Genomic DNA, 21,697 nt, shown 5'->3' on the forward strand with positions numbered 1-21,697 from the left:
TAATGGGCACAGAGTCTCAGTTTGGGATGATGAAAAACTTCTGGAAATAGAGCTAATGGCTGCTCAACATTGTGAATTTACTTAATGACACTGAATTGTACATTCAAGAATGGCTGCAATGATATATAAAATATATATTATATATAAGATACATACACCATACTACAATTTAAAAAAAAGATTTATAAAAAAGTGTTATACAGAGATTCAACAATGCAAGTATTCATATTATTAACAAAATGACCCTAATATTCTATTATTTTTTTTAATGTTTATTTTTGAGAGGGAGAGAGAGAGAGAGAGAGAGAGAGAAACAGGACAGAGTGTGAACGGGGGAGGGGCAGCGAGAGAGGGAGACACAGAATTCGAAGCAAGCTCCAGGCTCTGAGCTGTCAGCACAGAGCCCGCTGTCAGCACAGAGCCCGCTGTCAGCACAGAGCCTGACGCGGGGCTCGAACTCACAAACCGCGAGAGCATGACCTGAGCTGAAGTCGGATGCTTAACTGACTGAGCCACCCAGGTGCCCCCCCACAATGCTCTATTAGAGAAAATAATTATTATAGAAATGGGAGAGCTCTACCAACTCTGTTATTCAGGATGATGTAGAATGGCAAAAAAATCAATTTACAAATAATTGTCACGCATTTATTTACTTAGCAGTCAAAAGAATACATAAGAGCAAGGTCAGTACTGAGGATTTTGATGCACTTATCCATTTCTGAAATCCTGGAAACATCTAACAGCCAGATAGATACTATGATAACTCTAGAGAGCATGACTGCTTTATCTGCAAATTCTGTGGGGCCTCTATTAAAAGGGGCATCAAGAAAGGGAGGGAGAAAGATGAATATCTTAAAGAGATTTTGGAACTCTAAGACTGAATAAAGGAAAGGGAGTAGATAACATTATAGAATATTAAAATGAAAATTTTATTTTCCTCTGACTTTTGATTAATACTTAAGACTTCATGTACTCTCTGCCAAAATAGGACTAAAAAAAAAAAAGAGAAAGGGACGGTGCAAGGTGAAGTCATGGAATAAGAGGGAGGGCTGAAAATGGGTATAAAGTGTAAACCAAGGACTTATTGTTTCTTATTGTTCCACATGTGGACTATAGTATTAAAGTGCCCTTAGTTCATGAATTACTACATAGACCATTCTATCATTAAAGAAAAAGAATGGTCATTAAAAATCATGTTTTTGGTAAAATATTTGAAAATTCTTTATAGAACACAAAGATATACATGTGTAGCATGATCCCAAATATATGAATATATCTATATAAATGTATCTGTATGTATTATTTTAAAACTGGTGATATATACACCAAAATGTTAAAAGGCTATGTTTTTGATAAAGAAATACCTGTCTTTTTTTTTGGAACTAGATGCTACATTAAACATATTCCTTTCTATGACTTTTAATTTTTTCTTAATGCATTGAAATCTTTTAAGTTTATTTGTTTATTTTGAGAGAGAGAGAAAGAGACAGCACGAGTGGGGGAGGGCAGAGAGAAAGAGGGTGAGAGAGAATCCCAAGCAGGCTCCATGCTGTTAGTGGGGCTCATGAACCGTGAGATCATGACCTGAGCTGAAAAACCAAGAGTCAGATGCTTAACCAGATGAGGCACCCCTATGACTTTTAATTTAAAATTTTTTTTAATGTTTATTTATTTTTGAGAGAGACAGACAGTGAGTGGGGGAAGGGCAGAAAGAGAGGGAAACACAGAATCCAAAACAGGCTCTAGGCTCTGAGCTGCCAGCAGAGCCTGACGCAGGGCTCAAACTCACAAACCATGAGATCATGACCTGAGCTGAAGTTGGACGCCCAACCGACTGAGCCACCCAGGCACCCCCAACCTTTTTTGTTTTTTAATTTTTTTTTTCCCTATGACTTTCAATTTTAAAAGTGTGAAAGACTACCATATTAGACTATGATGTCATGGTTATCTTTTAAAGTAACTGTATTTTCCAAATTGTCTATAATAAAATGAATTATCTCTTCAGAGAGGAAAAAAAGGAGGGGTATCAATTTTTTTTTAATGTTTTTTTTTTAATTTATTTTTGACAAGGAGAGAGAGAGAGAGAGAGACAGAGCATGAGTGGGGGAGGGTCAGAGAGAGAGGGAGACACAGAATCCGAAGCAGGCTCCAGGCTCCAAGCTGTCAGCACAGAGCCCGACGCGGGGCTCGAACCGACGGACCGTGAGATCATGACCTGAGCCAAAGTCAGACATTCAACCGACTGAGTCACCCAGGCGCCCCCCCGCTTTTTTTTTAAATGTTTCCTTTTGAGAGACAGAGAGCATGAGCAGGAGAGGAACAGAGAGAGGGGAGACAAAGAATCCAAAGCAGGCTCCAGGCTCTGAGCTGTCAGGACAAAGCCTGTCGTGGGGCTTGAACCCACAAACTGTGAGATCATGACCTGAGCTGATGGACACTTAACTGACTAAGCCACCCAGGTGCCCAGGATGGGTATTGATTTTCTAAAAAAGAAGCTTCTTACTAAAGATTTGAACATCTGGTTGGATTTTTTAAGCCTATTCCCTTAACTAAGTACTTGAAAGAACTCCTGTATATTATAAATTGAAAACCAGTATTTTTGAAGTGTGATAAAAGAGCAGGAATTGAGAGTAAAGTACAGTGTCTTAGTCAATCCGTTCATTACCCAGGTGTAGCTACAGATGAAAGACTTTCCTTACCTATTGCTATCACCTCACATTCTTCACTTACCAATTCTAACTTAGGTTAACCTTAGAGTTGAAAGTTTCCTTAGTCTTCACATCTAAAAATTTCTATCAATAATAAAGTTAAGGACCATAGTTTTCTGGAGCCACCAAAGTCTATACCTAAGGTGTGGCTGGGGGATTACTCACCATCTGTCCACATAGAATTCCTCCAAGATGTACCTCAGTGATTCCCATCTATAAATTTTTTAAACATTTTGCATTTTTGATGAATACTCCATCAAAGGGACCAAGAAACTGGAAAAGCAGTCCCTATTCACTGATGTATTTCATTCCCATTATCTTTTCCCTTCTAAACCCTAACAAAATTGCCAGCAAAGTTAGGAGTCACATTTAGTTATTGAAAAAAGTAATCTACAACCTACTTATGTGCAATGGAGTAGAATATCCTGAGTAGAAATAATAGATTTAGGTTAGAAATTCAGTATTTCCAAAGCTAATTTTAACTACAGTCATCCTTAGAAGTGTAATCAGTCACTGAGCTATATAAAAAGGCAGTGCAACTTGGAAGAAGCTTAAGAACAAAGTGTTAAATGATGAAGTATGCAGACAAAGCAGAAAGCAAGCAAAAATAATATATAAATACTAAAGATTTTGTTCTAACTTCAGGTTAGCCATAAGAAAAGAAATATATGGAGGTAGAAAAAATTTACATTAATGTAGACTCTTTCCCAAGATTAGAGTCTAAGGGTTCAGCAAACTACTGGCCCACAGGCCAAATTCTGCCTGTTTTTTCATGGCCCACCAGCTAAGAATAGTTTTTATGCTTTTAAATGGTTATTAAAAAAAAAAAAAAAAGCAAAGATTATGCGACAAAGACCAATGTGACCCTTCAGAGAAAAGTTTACCAACCCCTGCTCTAAGCTAATAAAATAACTTCACAAATCTGAAGTGTTCTCAACTAATATTATTTGTTCTTTTCATCTATAAAAAAAAATCACCACTTTGAAAAAGTACAAGTTATCAAAACCTAACCAATTTAAAAACATAGGTTCTATAATGAAACCAGTTAAAAATGAAGCAAGAAAAAGATCAAGACTTTACTTTTTTCAAAATTTTTACTTTTTTTTTTAAGTTTTATTTATTTATTTTGAGAGAGAGAAAGAACATGCAGGAGCAGGGCGAGGGCAGACAAAGAGGGAAAGAGAGAATCCCAAGCAGGCTCTGCGCTATCAGCACAGAGCCTGATGAGGGGCTCGATCCCAAGAACTACGAGATCATGACCTAAGCCAAAACCAAGAGCCAGATGCTTAACCAACTGAGCCACCCTGGCACCCCTACTTTTTTGTTTTTAAAGTAAGCTCTATGTCCAGTGTGGGGCTCAAACTCATGGCCCTGCTGAGATCAAGGGTCCCATGCTCTACCAACTGAGCCAGCCAGGTGCCAGAAGACTTTACATTTTTCATGAGTATTATTTCCAGCCTTTCAAAGAGAATAAACTTTCGTATCAGGTACATACGTTACTAACATCCTTTGCAAATGAGGATAAAGCCACTTAAATTAATTCAACATAATAAAATGAACGAAAGTTATTCCATATATTTCCCTTCACTCCTGGCCAAAGTGCTATTTTTTAATTTACTGAAATACTGAAATACTAAATGAAATCTACCATGCCGGAAAAAGTTAATCGTAGATAGTAGTTAATCGTAGTTATCTGACGATAACAATAAACAGGCACGATCCTTTTGGAAAGCAATTACGATATTTACCAAGAGCTATATAAATGTTCAAAGCCTCTGACAAAATAATACCCCTTCTGGTAAATGTGCTAAGGAAAAAGGGTTTATTTATTTTTTTTTAATGACAGTGAAAATAGACATATACCTAAAATGGCATCCTAAGATGTCTTACAAAGAAAGATTACATAGGCATTTAATACTGACTCACAACCTTATGCCATTTATCTGTTTTCAAAATATACTTCAAATCCAAGCATCGACCACCACCACTACCATCCCCTTAGTCCATTGCAACTATTTGGTCTCATGCAATTTCTTACAACTGCTTCCTAGCAGGGATCCCTATTGTTACTCTTAAGATATGTTCTCCACAGAGCAGCTAGTGATCGTTTTTAAATGTCAGCTAAATCATGTCACTTGCTTGCTTAAAGTCTTCTAATAGTATCCCTTCCTTTTTAAAAATAAAATCCAAAGGGCTTACCACTTCTTCAGCACCTCTGTATTTCCTTCACAGCATGTATTATAATTTGTAACTATGTTTTTTTGTTTTGTTTTTTTTGTGTTTTTTTTTGGTATAATTGTTTAATTACTATCTATATACCATCCATAATGGTTGGGGCACACATCTGCTCTGCTCACCACTATACACCTCATGTGTAAAGTCTTGAATACAGTGGGTAATCAGTACTGTCTGTTAAATAAATGAATGAATCCATTCAATGTAAATAAATGCACACACTATAACACAGTCTTCTACAAATAAGCACAAGTTTAAGATACTGTAAATTATATTAGAACAATGAAGTTGTAAATTTTAAAATTATATCAAGACTCTTAATAAATGTATTCAAGCAACTTTCATGTAATATGAAAGCTTTAATGTAAAAATATAAACAAAACAATATATAAGAAAGATTTAAAAACATTTATGGGAGGGAAGAGAGTAAGACTACAGAGATCACAGGGGCCTTTAACTGTATTTAGTTTTGTATCTTGAAAAAGAAAAAGGATCTACACCAAATGTGGCAGAATGTTAAGATATGAAAAAGCTGGTTGGTGCATACATTGTGTTCAGTATCAAATTTTCCATACAACATTAAGAGTGTACCAGCTTCATCATCACTAACAATAGATTTTATACTTTTATTTTTCTTTAAATTTCTGTCCGTTTATTAAGCTAAAAATTCTTACTGTTTTAATATCCATTTCTTTGAGGACTAATAATGTTATATAGGATTTTTTTCATATTTCCATATTTACTCCCATCACATGTGTCCTTTGCCTACTTGGAATTTTCATCTTTTTTTTTGCACTGACTTACATAATTTTTTAAAAGTGTTTTCAAGTTTGTTAAAACACCTTTAAATGCTGTTTTATGCATAGAAATTTATCTGTAGAACCATTAGAGGAATTTGACAATTAAGACTAAATCATTCAAGATGAAATAAACTCATGGACCAAGACATCACTCTGTCAATTTTCTATTATAATTAATAGTAACCAAGTTACTCAGTATGTTCACCTTTTAACACACTCAATTTAGTTTTCCAACTCAGGCAGTGAACCCCTGACATGGGAAGACACCAGAGTAAACAACAACAAAACAGTATTCAGATACTGTGATAAGCATATTATAATCATTAACCCATTTAATCTCCTTCTTCATGCTGCTGATTCCATCAGATGCTCTTGTAAACATGAACAGGACTGCTGAAAATGTGAGCTAAAGTATTATTTGGGGATTTACTTTTGAATTTTTTTTTTTAACCTGTATTTATGAGACAGAGAGAGACAGAGCATGAACGGGGGAGGGTCAGAGAGAGGGAGACACAGAATCTGAAACAGGCTCCAGGCTCTGAGCTGTCAGCACAGAGCCCGACGCGGGGCTCGAACCCACAGACCACGAGATCACGACCTGAGCTGAAGTCGGAAGCTTAACCGACTGAGCCACCCAGGCGCCCCTTCAAATGTTTAATAAGGTTTTCTTAATGCGTTAAGTACCATAAATACTTTTCACATACTACTAAATAACATCTATAGGAAAAAATGAGAAACTCACTTTTACTCCTTTAATGCTCAAGTATTTTGCTACTCTTCCAAAAGATTATTTGCATCCATCATAGAATAATGTGGTCCACGCTACTGGTTATAAGCCATCAAAGATTGTTATAGAAAGCTAGTTCTCAAAGACAGCTAAAATCCTGTATAACTGCCTAGTATGTTGGAATTATAGTAGGGAAGAAACATGGAATTTGAGAGATATAAACACAGGCTTATGAGCTCATTCCCACCTACCCACTTGAGTCTCTCTTGCATCATAGGGACACTTACAAAAATATCTAGTAAGTATCATATATTATGCCAGGAATTCTAAAGTTTTGGACCTCAAAGAGCTAGGACTGCTAGAAGAGATATGATATACAGATAATTAAAACTCAGTGAAATAAATGCAATGCCATGTGCTGGACAAAGCACAATGGTGGCACACAGGAAGAAGAGATCAACTCTGCTTGTATGAATTAAGAAAGACCAGCGGCTCCAGGCAGCAAGGAGCAAAGAGAATGCATAGAAACATCAAACACTATGTTGAGTACATGGAACCAAGATGTTCAATACAACTTTAACTTAGAGGAATTACTGGTAAGTAGAAGTGAAACTCCACAATCAAGAGGTCAGCTTATGGAGGGTCTTGTCTGCCACATCAAGGAATTTTGAACTCTATCCTATACTAAATTACTGGAAGGTTTTTAAGTAGAAAGGAGTATCAGATTTAGCAGGTTCACTATTAGATTATGAAAAATTATAGAAAGGAACCAGGTTGGAAGCTAGGAGTGTTAAGAAACTATTACAAGAAATGACAGAACCTGAAGACAGAAACAACAGTATAGATGGAGAAGACTAAATAGTTTTGAGAACTATTTAATGGGTAAAATTGGCAGAACTACCCTCATACATTGCTGGTGGGAATGTAAATATTGCAACCACTGTGGAAGAGTCTGACAGCTGTTCAAACAGTTAAACATAAAGATACCACATGACTCAGCAATTCTACTTCTAGGTATATACCCAAGAGAACTGAAAATATATATTCACACACAAAAGTGTACACCAATGTTTACAGCAACATTATTCAAAATAGCCAAAAAGAGGAAACAATCTAAATGCCCATGAACTAATTGATTAACAAAGTATGGTAATACCCACACAACAGAATATTATTCAGCCATAAAAAGGAATAAAGTATTGAACCATGTGATAACATGGATGGACCTTGAAAACATTACACTACATGAAAGAAGCCCAAACACAAAGGCCACATATTGTATGATTCCGATTTTATGAAATATTCAGAATAGGAAAATCCACAGAGAAAGTAAATTAGTTGTGGCCAGCAGCTAGCAGGAGAAGGGACTAAGGAGTGACGGCTAATGGGTATTGGGCTTCTTTTTGGGGTGACAAAAATGTTATGGTCATATAACTTCGTGAATATACTAAAAACCACTGAACTGTATATTTTAAAAGGATGAATTTTAGGCTGTATGAATAATATCTCAATTTTTTTAATGGCAGTTTACTGACTGGGCATAGGAACCGAAGGGGAAGACTAGAGGAAAAGACGATTTCAATCTGGGGCATGTCTAATTCCCTATGCTTATGGGTTTGACCCGGAGGCAGCTTGATATAGAGATCTGATGCTCAGGACAGAAATCTAGGCCAGAAATAGGCTAGGCTATGGGCAGCCGCGTAACTTCACTAAGTTCTGGTGTGAGTGTCGACAAACTACCTAATGTCTCACATACTCACATACTCTAAGCCATTGTCCTTCAGCAGTAAAAGTAGGTAAATAATAACATACAGGACTTTGTATACAGGTTAGGATTAAAAACTATGAAACTCCTTTATAAAATGAAATGTGCTATAAAAAGGGTAACTATATGCTTTTATAGATTACATTACACATGCTATTATAGGCCAAAAAGGTCAGGGGGCAGGCCACTGGCTACTAGGAACTATATGGCAACAGCAGTATCCTGTTTTTATAAGATCACTGAACATCTACACTTGGACTACTTTTTGCAAAACTGGTCACCGTATTTCAAAATACATATAATCGAGCTGGGGCAAGCTCCAGGGAAGGAAAGCTAAAACTCTGAAGATGACAAAGGATCTCTGTTTTGATTAGGGTTCTCATGACAGAATTTTTGATTAAGACATTGATTGATTACAAGTAAAAATAAAGAAAACAAACGTTTTTCTACCAAGTGAGGAATACTTAAAATGATGAGAATGTTGAATCTTAGCTTAAGACTAGAGAGAATAAAAGGTGCACTACTTCCAAGAGATAAAGCTGGTTCAAAAATCTGAATAAACTCAAGGAAAATTTGCGTAACAGATTCTGAAAATAAAGATACAATAAGCATACACCTGTAATCTATTGAAGTCATTTGGCATCTTGCCATAAATTATCACTTGATGCCAAGGACAGAATGTGAAGCAGGACCAATCACAGATCCAATCTTAATAATTACAAATGCCAATATAATTTTCATGTTCTGTATTATATATCTCTCAGCTATTCTTTAATTGGCCTAGTACCAATTTCATTATCCAAGATACATCTGCATTATCCAATGTGTCGAATCTTTTAAAAAAAGAAAGTAAATTATGAAGTAATTTAAAGGTATCCACCATGTTAGTGTCTTTTCTCCCTCAAAAATGAATATTTTTTTTTCCCCTCTCTAGTATATGCTCATTTTAAAAAAACAAATATTACAGAGAATGAGTCTGGCTTAACTCCTACCACATTTTCTATACATATCCACATTGGTTTTACATACTGTATGGAATCACACTCTATACAATATACTATGATGCAGCTTTCATTTACACAATGGGTAATTTTCAATGACAGTACATACAGATCTACCTAATCTTTTTGACAACTGTATAATACAATTTGTATAGATATACCATAATTTATTTTACCCATTCCCTACTGGTAACCATGTAGATTATTTCCACTTTTAAAAATCATAAACAACACTGCAATAAACATTACCATGTATTATACATCTTAAACATTTATCCAATCGAATCCTTGGGATAAATTCCTAGAGGAGAAACTACTTAGTCAAAGAACATGCAGTTTACATTTTAATACATACTGCCAAACTGACCTCCAGGAAGTTTATAACAAGGTACACTCCACTACCTCATAAGGAGTACATACACTTGCCTACGCACTCTTCCCAGCACCCCTAACATTATAATCTTAGCCAATATCAAAGTAAAAAATGTTATTTATTGTTTGAACTTGTATTTCTATATTAATGAGGTATCTATGTCATTCATTTTACTTTATTTATTTTTGATGGATAGGTTGGCTATTTATATCCTTAGCCTCTTTTTATTCCGTTTGGGTGTTTGCTTTTTTCTAATTTATATATGAGAGCTTCCTGATTGATATATGATGCAAATACTTTTCTCAGGTTTCCGTGTATTTTTGTTAATGATGTCTTAATTTTCATGTACCCAAACTGCTCCATCTTTTCCTGAATGTTTTCCTAAATGGTTTAAGATAGTTTGAAAACAAAAAGGATCCTACTTTTCTCAATGGAGAAAAATATTTAATCCCAACACCACAAATATAAAAGCTAACCTAATGTTAACTCACTCAACCTGTTTTACTTAAAATAATACTGCAAGAGGGGCACCTGGGTGGCTCAGTTGGTTGAGCGCCCGACTTTGGCTCAGGTCATGATCTCACGGTTCGTTGAGTTTGAGCCCCACATCAGTCTCACTGCTGTCAGCCTGTCAGCGCAGAGCTTGCTTCAGATCCTCTGCCCCCTCTCTCTATCCCTGCCCCCAAAATAATAATACTGCAAGAACCAGGATTTAAGATTGGTATTATTTTATTTCAACAGCTGTCGGATATAGAAAACAGTAAAATTTATACAAGGTAGAACCAGAACCTCTCACCATGGGAGAAATAAAATTAACGGAGGAAGGTGAGGAAGAATGAACTCATGATTTTTAAATAAATATATTCCTCAGAAGGGTCTAGAAGCAGTGACACCCCAGCAGCAATAAATATACCTAACATCTAGGTCTTTTTTTTTTTTTTAAAGTAATCTCTATTCTCAACGTTGGGCTCAAACTCTGACCCCAAGATCAAGAGTTGCATGCTCTACCAACTGAGTCAGCCAGACGCCACTCCAACATCTAGGTCTTAATTTCTAAGTACCACTCCCCACTAAAAGGAATTAGGACGCTTTGGATAAATGGCTGAATCCACACTGAAGACAGGAAAGTACAAGGTGAACCTAGCACACTGTGCCAGAAAATGAAGAGCTCAGAATCTGATAAGAGACATGTCAATGGATACAGAGGCCAACTTGAAAGGGATTCCACTGGCCTTATCAAAAACAAATTTGAGATCAAAACCAATAACTACAGTAGTAGACTTTAACACATTGAATAAAAAAAGAATCCAGGCATCCACACTACTACAAATAAGAAAAAAAACAAATAAGGAGACAGAAGAGAAGAGAGCCCTTATTTATGGTAGATTGTCAACTAATAAATGTAGAAGTAATAACAGGGTTATAAGATGATCTACTATTTTGCAACCACTATGGTAGTAATTTATTCTGGCAAGAATTATCAGTGGATGCTATATCCCACTGAGTGCAAGTATGTTGAGAGAATAGGATACTTATAGTCTCAAAGCATCTCCCCACAGGGTACATATTAAAGAAAAAGAAGATACCTTTACAGAGAGAAAACTGATAGACATCACCTTAACCAAATCAATGTAGCCTGTTTAAGGGTAACAGGTATTCATTGTACTACTTTCCCAGTCTGAAAAATTTCAAAATAAGAAGTTGAAAAATTACCTAACATAAGCACTGTGTCCCTACTTAATCCTCTCAAATATTTTATTTTTACTACCCATTTATACTAATTCTATTAAGATTACAATACAACTATTCCATAAACCTATGCACTCTTTGACAATATAGTTAAAAGAGATGCAAGAAATCTAATGCCCTCCTAAAGCACAAAGCTTAAATTAAAGCTCCAAATTAAACAGAATGAGGATCATTATCTAGAAGCACTCCTCTTCAAAATAGATCTAAGACTAGTAAGCTTCATGAAGGCAGCGAGATCTGGTCCCTTTTGCTCAATGTATCTCCAGCCCCAAGGAAGCCTGCATGGTACAGAGTGGGCACTGAATAATAATCATGGAATTAAGGAATTAGGTGCATTGTTAAGAACAGAATCTTAAGAGATGCCAAATCATAAAAACATTTTTTTCTTTCACTTACTTCCATTACCAACTTTCACTGTATATCTGTAAAGCTTTGTATTTATAAAAATCCAGTTGTTGGACCAAAGAAAGTTGGAATAAAACATATCTGATAATTTTTGACATTAACATCTAAATAAGCAGTTATTATTATTAAGTAAATATTTATTCTTAAATTGACCTAAACAGAGCCTGAATTTTATGTTACTTTATTTTAAAAATCAGGTGCTCACAACTATTCCACAGTACTATAAAAATCTACGAAATGTGAACTTTCACAATTCGCCACTTTACAAATGCCCTTAACACCCATGTAGCACATCACTAGGCTTTGAACTGTAGTGTAGCTCCTGTGTGCGTGAAGAAATTCAGAGTTAAAGTGCCACTTTTTACTCCCTCAAAGTAACGTCAGTGTTAACAACCGACCACCCTATTTTCTCCTTCACTGCCACATTTCCTTTCTTAAAAATAATTCACCTACATATTTAATTAGTGAAACCTAACTCGTCCACATAGTAGTCTTAATATTAGCAGAGAATAAAGGTGATATTTTAAACTTTAAAAAATTAATCATATAAAATAAGACTTAAAAAAAAATTATGGGGCACCTGGGTGGCTCAGTTGGTTGAGCGTCCAACTCTTGATTTCAGCTCAGGTCATGATCCCAGGGTCATGGGATCAAGCCCCACATCCAGCTCCACGTGGAATGTGGAGCCTGTTTAAGATTCTCTCTCTGACCCTCTCTCCCACTCATGCTCGTTCTCTCACTCTCTCTCCCCCCAATAAAGAAAAAGTGACCTTTTAAAAAATTAAATTTTATTTATTTAAAAAATAATAAATAAAAGTTACATGGTTATAAATTGATTTTGCCCACAGTTTAAACAGGAAAAATAAAAAATAAAGTTGGTATTTCATTGTTATTTATAATGAAAGTGAATAAATTGACCAGTAGAGGGCACTCACTTGAAAGGGGGGAAAGCTGGCCAAAGCTCTGAAGAAAAATGCATGTACAAAATTGCTGTCTACCTTATTTTAAAAACGTTTTAACAGAACACTAGAATGAATAAGCTAATACACTATTAGTTTAGAAAAGGTAAAGTTTAAATCTGTGTTATGTTAGTATATCTAATGTAAATCTTATTCAGAGACTTGAATTTGACAAAGAGATCTTTAACACATGGGAGTGTCTCAACCTCAGCACTTCTGTCACTTGGAGCCAGATAATTTGCTGTGGGAGCTGTCTCTGCACTGTAGGAAGTTTAACAGCATCCCTGCCTCCACCTCTAGATCACAGATGCCAGGAGGAGTCCCCCTTCTCAAGTTGTGACAACCAAAAATATCTCTAGGTATTGCCAAATGTCCCCTGGGAAGCAAGTCACCCACCCCTCGTTGATAACTCCTGATACATATGTATAAAACCAGAAAAATAACAGTCAACAACATTATCCAACGCTTTTCCCACACCACTCTTCAATATTGGTTTAATGTTATAAATGTTCTCTTTATAATGCCTTATTCAGCAAGTAAAATAAATTCTGTAATTAATATAAAAAATAGAAAAAATATTAAAAAATAGAAAAATAGAAAAACTGATAACTCTTGGTGAATAAATACTCCACAGCTCAGAGCTCTAAAGATAGAACAAATCAATCCAATCATGAATCCATCTTCCTGAGTAGGAAACCTTCATCCAAAGCAGGGCATAATACTTAGACTGAATTCCAAGTGTCACATTAACAGAAGAATGGAAATGTCAATGAATTACAGCCTGGAAAAAATACTTCTCTCTACATCTATTTTTACTAGCATATTATATCCAGTAGACACATAATATATATTTGCTGATAGATCAAATGACCATTCTGATCTCAATGTCTATAACTACTCATATTTTTTTTAAAACAAGATTTTTCTCCTTCTACCAAATTTTACCTTGGAAAACACATTTTAGAGAATATGTTTTGATAAAAGTGATCTCTAAACTATAAGAGCTTATGTTATTTCTAGCCTGGTATTGTGCTTGGAAATTGCTTTGACTTTTTAATATTCTTGTATCACTAACAATGACTTCATTATCTCTGGAACTCTTTGGTGAACTTCACAAAAGATAAAGGTAAAATGTTTCAGAACAGTAATTATCATGTGCATAGTCTCAAATACAAATGTACTCTCTGCATCACAACTGTCTAATTCTATGTCATATCACTGCCATTAAGATGCCATTGGATAGTGTGCTAAGTTCAAATTTTGGTATATTGATAAATCTGAATCAGCCTCCAATATTAAATATCTTCCTAGCTTAAAGACTAATTTTTCATTTTTAAAGTTATATACAAGGCCACAGTGGAAATCTCACTTAACTTGGTCTCAGAAAACTTAAAATTCCATTACTTACTAGCTAAGTATCCTCAGGCAAATTACAACGTCTCAGAGACCATTTTTATCTATAAAATGAATCAATGACCACCTTCTTCTTCTTCTAGTATAAATATTTGTAAGTTCTAAACCACCAGCATATGGTATTCTTTAATTTTTTTAAAATTTATTTCCATTTGTTTTAGTGCAGGAAAACAAATGAGAATTCCAAATGTGCAGTCCATGTCCTGTCTCATTTTCTCTCTGACCTACATTATTCACCAATCAAATCCTAACTGCAGTAGTGATATCCCCACATCTCCTTTTTAACTTTTTACAAAATTATCAAGTCAGCATTTTTGCTTAACTACTATTTATTAAAATAAGCTACTAAATTATCTTGTCTTTCTTGTATATGAACTACTCCAAGAATTTAAATTGTAATTTGGGAGACAAGAGACAATCTCAGATAGCTTTCCCCAGATGGCTAACCTCAGGAGGGAATGTCAAAGTTTCAAAGTTCACAGGTAATCAATGCTTCCCAGAGTTAAGTCTTCTGGTTTGGCAGAAATCATAATCAGAATTATGGGTTTGAATTTATAAGCTTTTTCTACTTTCATCCAAAATAAAGGATTAATTTTTGGTTTTATTTATTTTAGACTTATATCATACTTTAACAATTTTGACAGAAAGGCTTCCTAACATGTTTTACCACATTATCTCGTACAGCATTCATGACCTCCGACAGGAAACAGAGTGTAATGGAATTCCTCAGATTTTCAGAGAAGATGGAGGGCACTTCTGCTAAAATCATCTTCCAAAATCCCAGGAAAACTTCCGTGTTTAACCTGAATTCTATTAAAACTTCCTTTTACCTCTGATTTAAATGGAGTATGCCAAGTAAACTTGGTTTTAGAATTGAGTGAACTATTTAATCTCCTCGAAGAAAAAGAGAAAACACAATCAAACCATCATACAGCACTGAACTAACTTGTCAAGAGAAAATATAGAAGACTATTATACAGGTAGTCCACTTCAGTTAGACTCTTTCCCTTTACTTGTGCCAAATAAAAGCTGGCTCAGTTTAAATCAAATCTTTGCAAATAAGCATTATTTCTCCTTTTCTCTTCTGCGGTACCAAAAATATTTGACATTTTCCTCATGAAGTTATCTAATCAATCCTCAAAATTCTAAGTGCATAAACATCTTGCCAAGGCCACCAATGCCCTCAGAATCTACCTCAGTGCAGTAAAAGTGTTTCTTGAACACATCACACAGCACAGTCCCTTAACAGGACATCTTAACCTGTTCTAGATTCCACAGCCAGGGACTCAGAGAAAGTACTGGGAAATTTTTCAGAGCTGATTAAAAAATTGGTATGATCTGCAGATCCAGAATAGAAAGCTAAGGGATTAGGACTGCCTAACATGGGGTAAAGAAGTCTAAGAAATAATCTAACAGCGTAAGTCTATTTCAAAGACGAGGTGATACATTTATTTCCATCTCCACTGATGTTACAGTTAACATGAATATTCAGATTATGTATAAAATATGCTCATAATTACATTCTGGAAGTGAGTGAACAAGGACAGTTATGTGCCATCCCCTCCTGTAGGTCTTTAGGATTAAATAAATCCTTATCTGCTTGAGATAATTTGAGTATAGTGCTGCCAGAAGGCAGTAGGAATACTCCATGACCTCTCTCAAGGTCTCTTGCAGGCCTTTATTCTATTATTTTGCTCTTGGCCTATATTTTGGCAGTTTTTCATGAAATTAATTTTAAAAATATTCATTAATCAACTTGTAATAAAAGCAATTCTAACATTTCCTTGAGTAAATTAAAAGAGAGCTGTGAAAGAAGGTAAGGATTGGATGGGGCACCTGGGTGGCTCAGTCAATTGAGCATCTGACTTCAGCTCAGGTTATGATCTCGCAGTTTGTGGGTTCAAGCCCTGCACCAGGCTCTGTGCCAACAGCTCAGAGCCTGGAGCCTGCTGTGGATTTTGTGTCTCCCTCTCTCTCTGCCCCTTCCCCACTCATGCTCTCTCTCTCAAGAATAAATAAACATTAAAAAATTAAAAAAAAAAAAAAAAAGGTAAGGATTGGATGTGGTACCCTTCTATACGACCTGATATAGATACAGATATAAATACACAAAAAATGAGCATTTTAAAATTTATCATGTAGCTGTAGGTTCTCCACTACTTCAATGTGAAAAGAAAACCACTAATTAAGTGTTTGTTAAAAGCCAACCATCAAATGATTACATTTTCCCAGTACAATTCAACTGTAACTTCTACACATGACATAAAAATAGCAAAACAAACAAAACATAAAACAGCCACCTTTTTTTTTAATGACTATAAGGTAAGACGTAAATTCACATTTTTACCCTCTCATAAAACTCTGAAATACACTTATAATCAAAAAGCACATATACTAACATAGAGTGTACGTCATGTATCTTAATATTCTCTAGAGAGAAGAAAAGCTCTCCATATCTCTGGTTACATATATAACTTCACAATAAAGCCATGGAACCCAAGGACATTTTAGAAAACTTCGTAAAATCATTTTCAGTATAATTGCCCCATAATGAGTAGTCACAAAAAATGATCAGAGAAACCCTTTCTTTGTACCCAAAGAATGGGCCTGCACAAATCAATATGCATAATGTTAAAACAAAATTTACCTCTATTGTAGGATCATATTCATCCACAAAGTGATTCTGAATTAGCTGTATCGTCAAGGCACTCTTGCCTACGCCACCAGCTCCAACTACCACAAGTTTATATTCAGTCATTTTCAGCAGGCCTTATAATAAAAATAATGAAAATGTGACTAAATTAGAACATGTGGCTAATATAAATTAGAACATGAGGTTAATATAACCCACCCTATCAATACCTTTTAACACAAATTCACCTTTGTATACAAAATTACTTCAAAATGCCTCACAAAATTCAATGATGAAAACTTCAGTTGACCACAGATAAGTGAGTGCTGTAATGAATTGCACTTTGCTTACAAACTCCCCCATCAACATCTGAGAAAAATGCATTCAGAGTACAAAGTTCTTTTATCTTATACTCAGGTTGCTCTATCTAAACAGCCAGTCTGCTGTTCTGTAGCAGTTAATGGCTCTCAAAGGAACATGCCATGACTTTACTCAGTACAAATGTCTATACCTGTGGACACACCCACACAAAGCTCCTTGACAGCTACCTCTACGCTGTTCCTAGTTGACTCTGGCCCCTAAGAGTTACAAGTGGATATGCTGAGGGCCTTAGTTGGAGCCCACAGTTATGGAAAACCTTTCAAAGCATCATCACAGCAGCTCTCCTGGAGAGTGAGCAAGAGTCAGATGTGGGGTGAAGGGAAGACTGTCAAATAAAACTGGACTGTGTAGTGGAGAAATAAAAACCAAGACACTGAAGCAGATTTGGCAACATTCCAATCTGTAAGATATCCGCTGGGGAAAATAATGATGTAAAAACTAAAAGAACTTCAAGAACTTTGAACCATTCAGTATGGATGATTTCATCATCTGTCACATATATAATCATACATTAGTGCTGAAAAATAGCACTCCACACCAGAAAAATATAATCATACAAAATTTAAAGGTAAGCACTGCTTTTAACGAGAGGTATTTTAAAAACTGTAAGTGAATACTTCTCAGTGACTTTTACTCCCTGCTACTGTACATAGTCTTCCAACAGTTGAAATAAATATTGGCAACTTGGAAGGCTGAGAGCACAAGACCAAAAATATTTTTTAATCAGCTGTTTCAAACTTCTTGAAATAAAATTATTTAATTTTACCTCCGTTCCCCCAATAACTACATGATGTTATTAAAAATACGGAATGAACTGCAGAAAGAATGGCAGCAAATAAGCAGTAATGATAGGATAGGTAGTTCTAAACTAATGAATGTGCAAATATAAACACTATACGTACATGCAGTATCCTATTAACTGAAGACCAAGAATTATCCAAATAGGCACTCCCCTACCCCCCCAAAAAGATAATATGGTTTCCAAATGGTAACATACTAACCGCCTCCTTAGCTATTCCTGAGCCCTCTCGCAAAGAACAGTTAGCCTAGACAACTGTTATAGCACAGAATGTTATAGTACAGCCCCTGGCCTACTCTGTGCCGCCTAACCTTGTTCTTGTCTAGGGCCACCTTGGGAACCTCTACAAGCATGCATCTTATCCTGTTTGCTCCCACTTTTTATTCCCAATATAGGCCATAAAGAATGGGGAACAATGAGGAGAATCACACCAAAATGTATACTCTAGCTCCCTGCCTACCCTACCCCCTAAAACAATTTGGATAGGCTAGAACAGTAGTTCTGAAACTGCGGTCCAGGAATCCAGCAGCATTCCTCAAACTTTCTGGGGGTCCAAGAGATCAAAACTAATACTAATAATATTACTACTACTACAACGTTATTTACCCTTTCCACTCTTTTTCTTTAACAAAGGTAGTTTTCCAAATAGGATCACAATAGAGTGAGCACATAAGCAGATATGCAGATGTGTTCTATTAAGCAATATAAAGAGATTAGCAAAAACGTGAAACAATGCCACTATTCTAATGTTCCTGTTTGTTTTGAAAAACAGTTTTCACGAAAATGCTATTATGTTACCAATAGGCTTATTATTTCTATTTATAATGCATTAATCAATTTTTTAAATTCTCATTTGTACTATGGTACACATAGACATATCCTATATTGGGACCTTCTATAATTTTCGAGAGTATATGGTGTCCTTGCAACTAAAAAGTTTGCTAGTCTAGGAGATACTGTGGGCAGACACCGGATTAGAGCTTAGCTGTGTGAATTCTGAGACACACACACACCTTCTGGTATACATGTTTGTGTAGCTGTTGTTTCTGGAAAAAAAAAAAAATATCCCTGAATTGATTTAGAAACCAAATAATATTTAAATCCACTAGAGAGAACTGTGTTCCCAAGGAGTCTTACTGAAGATCATCAGCAAAACAGAGCCCCTTCACCCAAAGCTAAAATAGCTATGAAGGGGTGGAAGTGGGACCAGAACCCAACATTTTGTTAAGGGGGAAAAAAATTCAATTTTGTCAGAAACCTGAATTATCCTCTCATCTATGGTCTCTTAAAATCAAGTATGCCTGTGGATGGCTAAAAAGTAACAAAGTAAACATTACTGATATCAACCATATTTGATGTCTATAGTCTACCACTGCAGACTGGCCGAGTCAGCGTTTTGGCCCTTAGTCACCTAAGAGTGACATCACTCATATGGTTGATTCTAAGATGATGATTAGGAATAGAGTTTTTCCCTTTGTAATTTCTTTTTAAATGATTTTTTCCCCATTACCAATAAAATATGTATATTGTATAAAAATTAGAAAATGCCTTCCTGTTCTTAACCCTTGTTTTGATAAATGTCAAGATTTAAGAGAGCCAGTTTAGGACTTCAGCTACAGCATGCACATGCCTAAGAGTATTTCGGGCAGTTGGCTGGAAGATTGCTACAATTAACTCCTCTGGCAAGTCAGTCCAAAAAAAAAAAAAAAAAAAATGTGTGAGTGCTATTTAGGAGTACTGTAATAACTCTTGGGATGGGGGTCAAATTTGTAAGGATGAGGGTAATCTACAAGAATAGGAGAAAGGACAAGAACAGGCAAATTAAACTTTAAGTGTGATTGTAGCTATTGCTGTCTACACTCAACTAGCAAGGAAAAAGCCCTGCTTCAGCTCTGCGGGTTTTCTGAGTGTGTTTTAACTTGACAAAGCAAAACAGACCTTCTGGGATTAACTTTTCCTTTTCACTTAAGTCACAGGCTTTACGTTGTAGGGTGTTGGCCACCTGTTCTTCCACCACCATCTCTACCTCCACCTCCTCCTTTGTGGCCACAGTAATGTCACAGCCCATACATGGGGGAGGGGAGCAGTCAGGAACTCGGCTGCAGATGCATTTTTTCCAAACACAATAACCACAAACAGTGGTCTCTAAGCACTCTCCTAGGCTCTTCCAAAACGTGACCTCCCCTATTACTCATATACCCCCCTACACACTGTTAAGGACCACTATCCGTCCAGTCTGCGCTCGAGGGAGAAGTTTATACCTTCGTCCTAGGGATGCTAGATGCAGCAGAGAAGGCAGTAACGAGGCAGCCTAGTGCTGGGAAGGGAGGAAGAGGTGCGGGAGCGAAGGGAGAGAAGAGACAGACAGAGAGAGGGAAGGACGACGAGGGGGAGGGGAGATTGGAGCGCATCGGGAGTAACCTCCACCGCACCCGACCGCCCCGAGGGGCAGCCCGCCCAGCCCGCGAGTTTCTCCCCGGCCGCCTCCAGCCGAGGCTCTCGGGGAGGAGGAAGGAAGGGGTTCCCCGTCCAGGAAGCAGCACAAGCGGCGGCCGCCTCTAGCCTCACCCTCCTCAGCCCCGCACCGCCCATTCCTCATTCCCCGCGTCGCCGCGTCCCCGTGCCTCCCCCTGCAGCCACCCCCACCCCGTCCGCCCGCCCGCTGGGGCTCAGCGCCCGCGCCCCCTCCCCGCCCCTCCGGGGACCCCTAATTCATTCACTCGCCGCCGGCCCCGCCCGGCGCCGGCGAGGAGGGTCGGGACCGGGGCAGGGGCCCAGGAGGGGTGGTCCGCTCCATACCTCTCTCCCGCACCTGGGAGCCGCCGAGCCTCTGGCCCCCGCCGCCGCCTTCAGTGCCTGCGCTGCGCTCGCTCCCAGTCCGAAATGGCGGGGGCCGGGAGTACTGGCCGGGCAGCCGCCACCGCCGCCGCCGCCACCGCCGCCGCTGTGCCTCCGCCGCCACGGCCGCCGCCTAGGGAAATCGAGCTCCGAGCTCACCGATGAGTTCGGGGCCGGGCGGCCGCAGAGGGCAGAGCGCAGAGCTATCGATGCGCGCGGCGCTCGATTCCTCTTCAGACCCGCGTGCGGGGAGGGAGCCGCTGAGGGCGGTGTGGGAAGAGGGAAGAGAGGGAGCCTGCGAGCGCCGCCGGGGAGAAGGAGGGGGCCGGGCCGGTGGGGGAAGGGGGTGGCGGGCGGCGGTGGGTGGGGGAGCCGGGCCGGCCGAGCAGGGGGGTCTGGGCGGCGCCTCGGCGGGGCGGGGAGGAGGCACCGCCGGACCCACGCGGCGGCCGGCCTCCGGGCTCTCGCCGCAGAGTCCAGCCCGCAGCCGCAGACTCGGACCCGGGCCGGCGCGCAGTGGGCTGCCCTGCCGTACCCTCTTCGGGTGTACTCGGACAAGCTTCGGAAAATCCAGCGCCCCTCGGGGTCGGCTGCACTCGTGCACGTTCATTTACTGTCATTTACTGCAAGTAAATAAACATGCAGTCACCAAATGTGGGAGGCGACTTCGGTGACTTAGGGAGACATCAGGCAGACAGTTCCCCACCCAGGGGCTTTCTAACCACGGCTTGGTGATTACCAGCCTCAACACTCTGGGGGCTGGGAACCTAGCCCCAAGCCCAAACATTCGTGACATACGCTTTCGTCATTAATCCCAAGAGGGAGGAGGTCTGTTGTTTCATGTTACTGTTTTTATGGCTGTTTTGAAGTCATCACAGGTCATTCTAAACAGCGACCTCAGATGTACCTACT

The 21,697-nt window shown here is 38.1% G+C and overlaps 1 protein-coding gene across 5 annotated transcripts in view; it reads right to left on the bottom strand.

The window, feature by feature from the left end:
• KRAS (KRAS proto-oncogene, GTPase) overlaps window positions 1-20,904 on the bottom strand; it is a 40,824-nt gene extending 19,920 nt beyond the window's left edge. For 3 of the 5 annotated variants that reach the window (XM_049625202.1, XM_049625204.1, XM_049625201.1), the window contains exons 1-2: window positions 20,747-20,829; window positions 16,783-16,904 (exon numbers count right to left, since the gene is read on the bottom strand). In XM_049625202.1, the coding sequence (XP_049481159.1) occupies window positions 16,783-16,893 (111 nt within the window). In that variant the 5' untranslated portion in view covers window positions 16,894-16,904; window positions 20,747-20,829. Of the gene's footprint in view, window positions 1-16,782; window positions 16,905-20,746 lie in introns of all 5 variants that reach the window. The other 2 variants (XM_049625203.1, XM_049625200.1) reach the window with 2 other exon arrangements.
• Between the last annotated feature and the right edge of the window lie 793 nt (window positions 20,905-21,697).

This window comes from Panthera uncia, chromosome B4 (assembly GCF_023721935.1).
Source record: "Panthera uncia isolate 11264 chromosome B4, Puncia_PCG_1.0, whole genome shotgun sequence".
In the NCBI taxonomy this organism is placed as follows: Eukaryota; Metazoa; Chordata; class Mammalia; order Carnivora; family Felidae; genus Panthera; species Panthera uncia.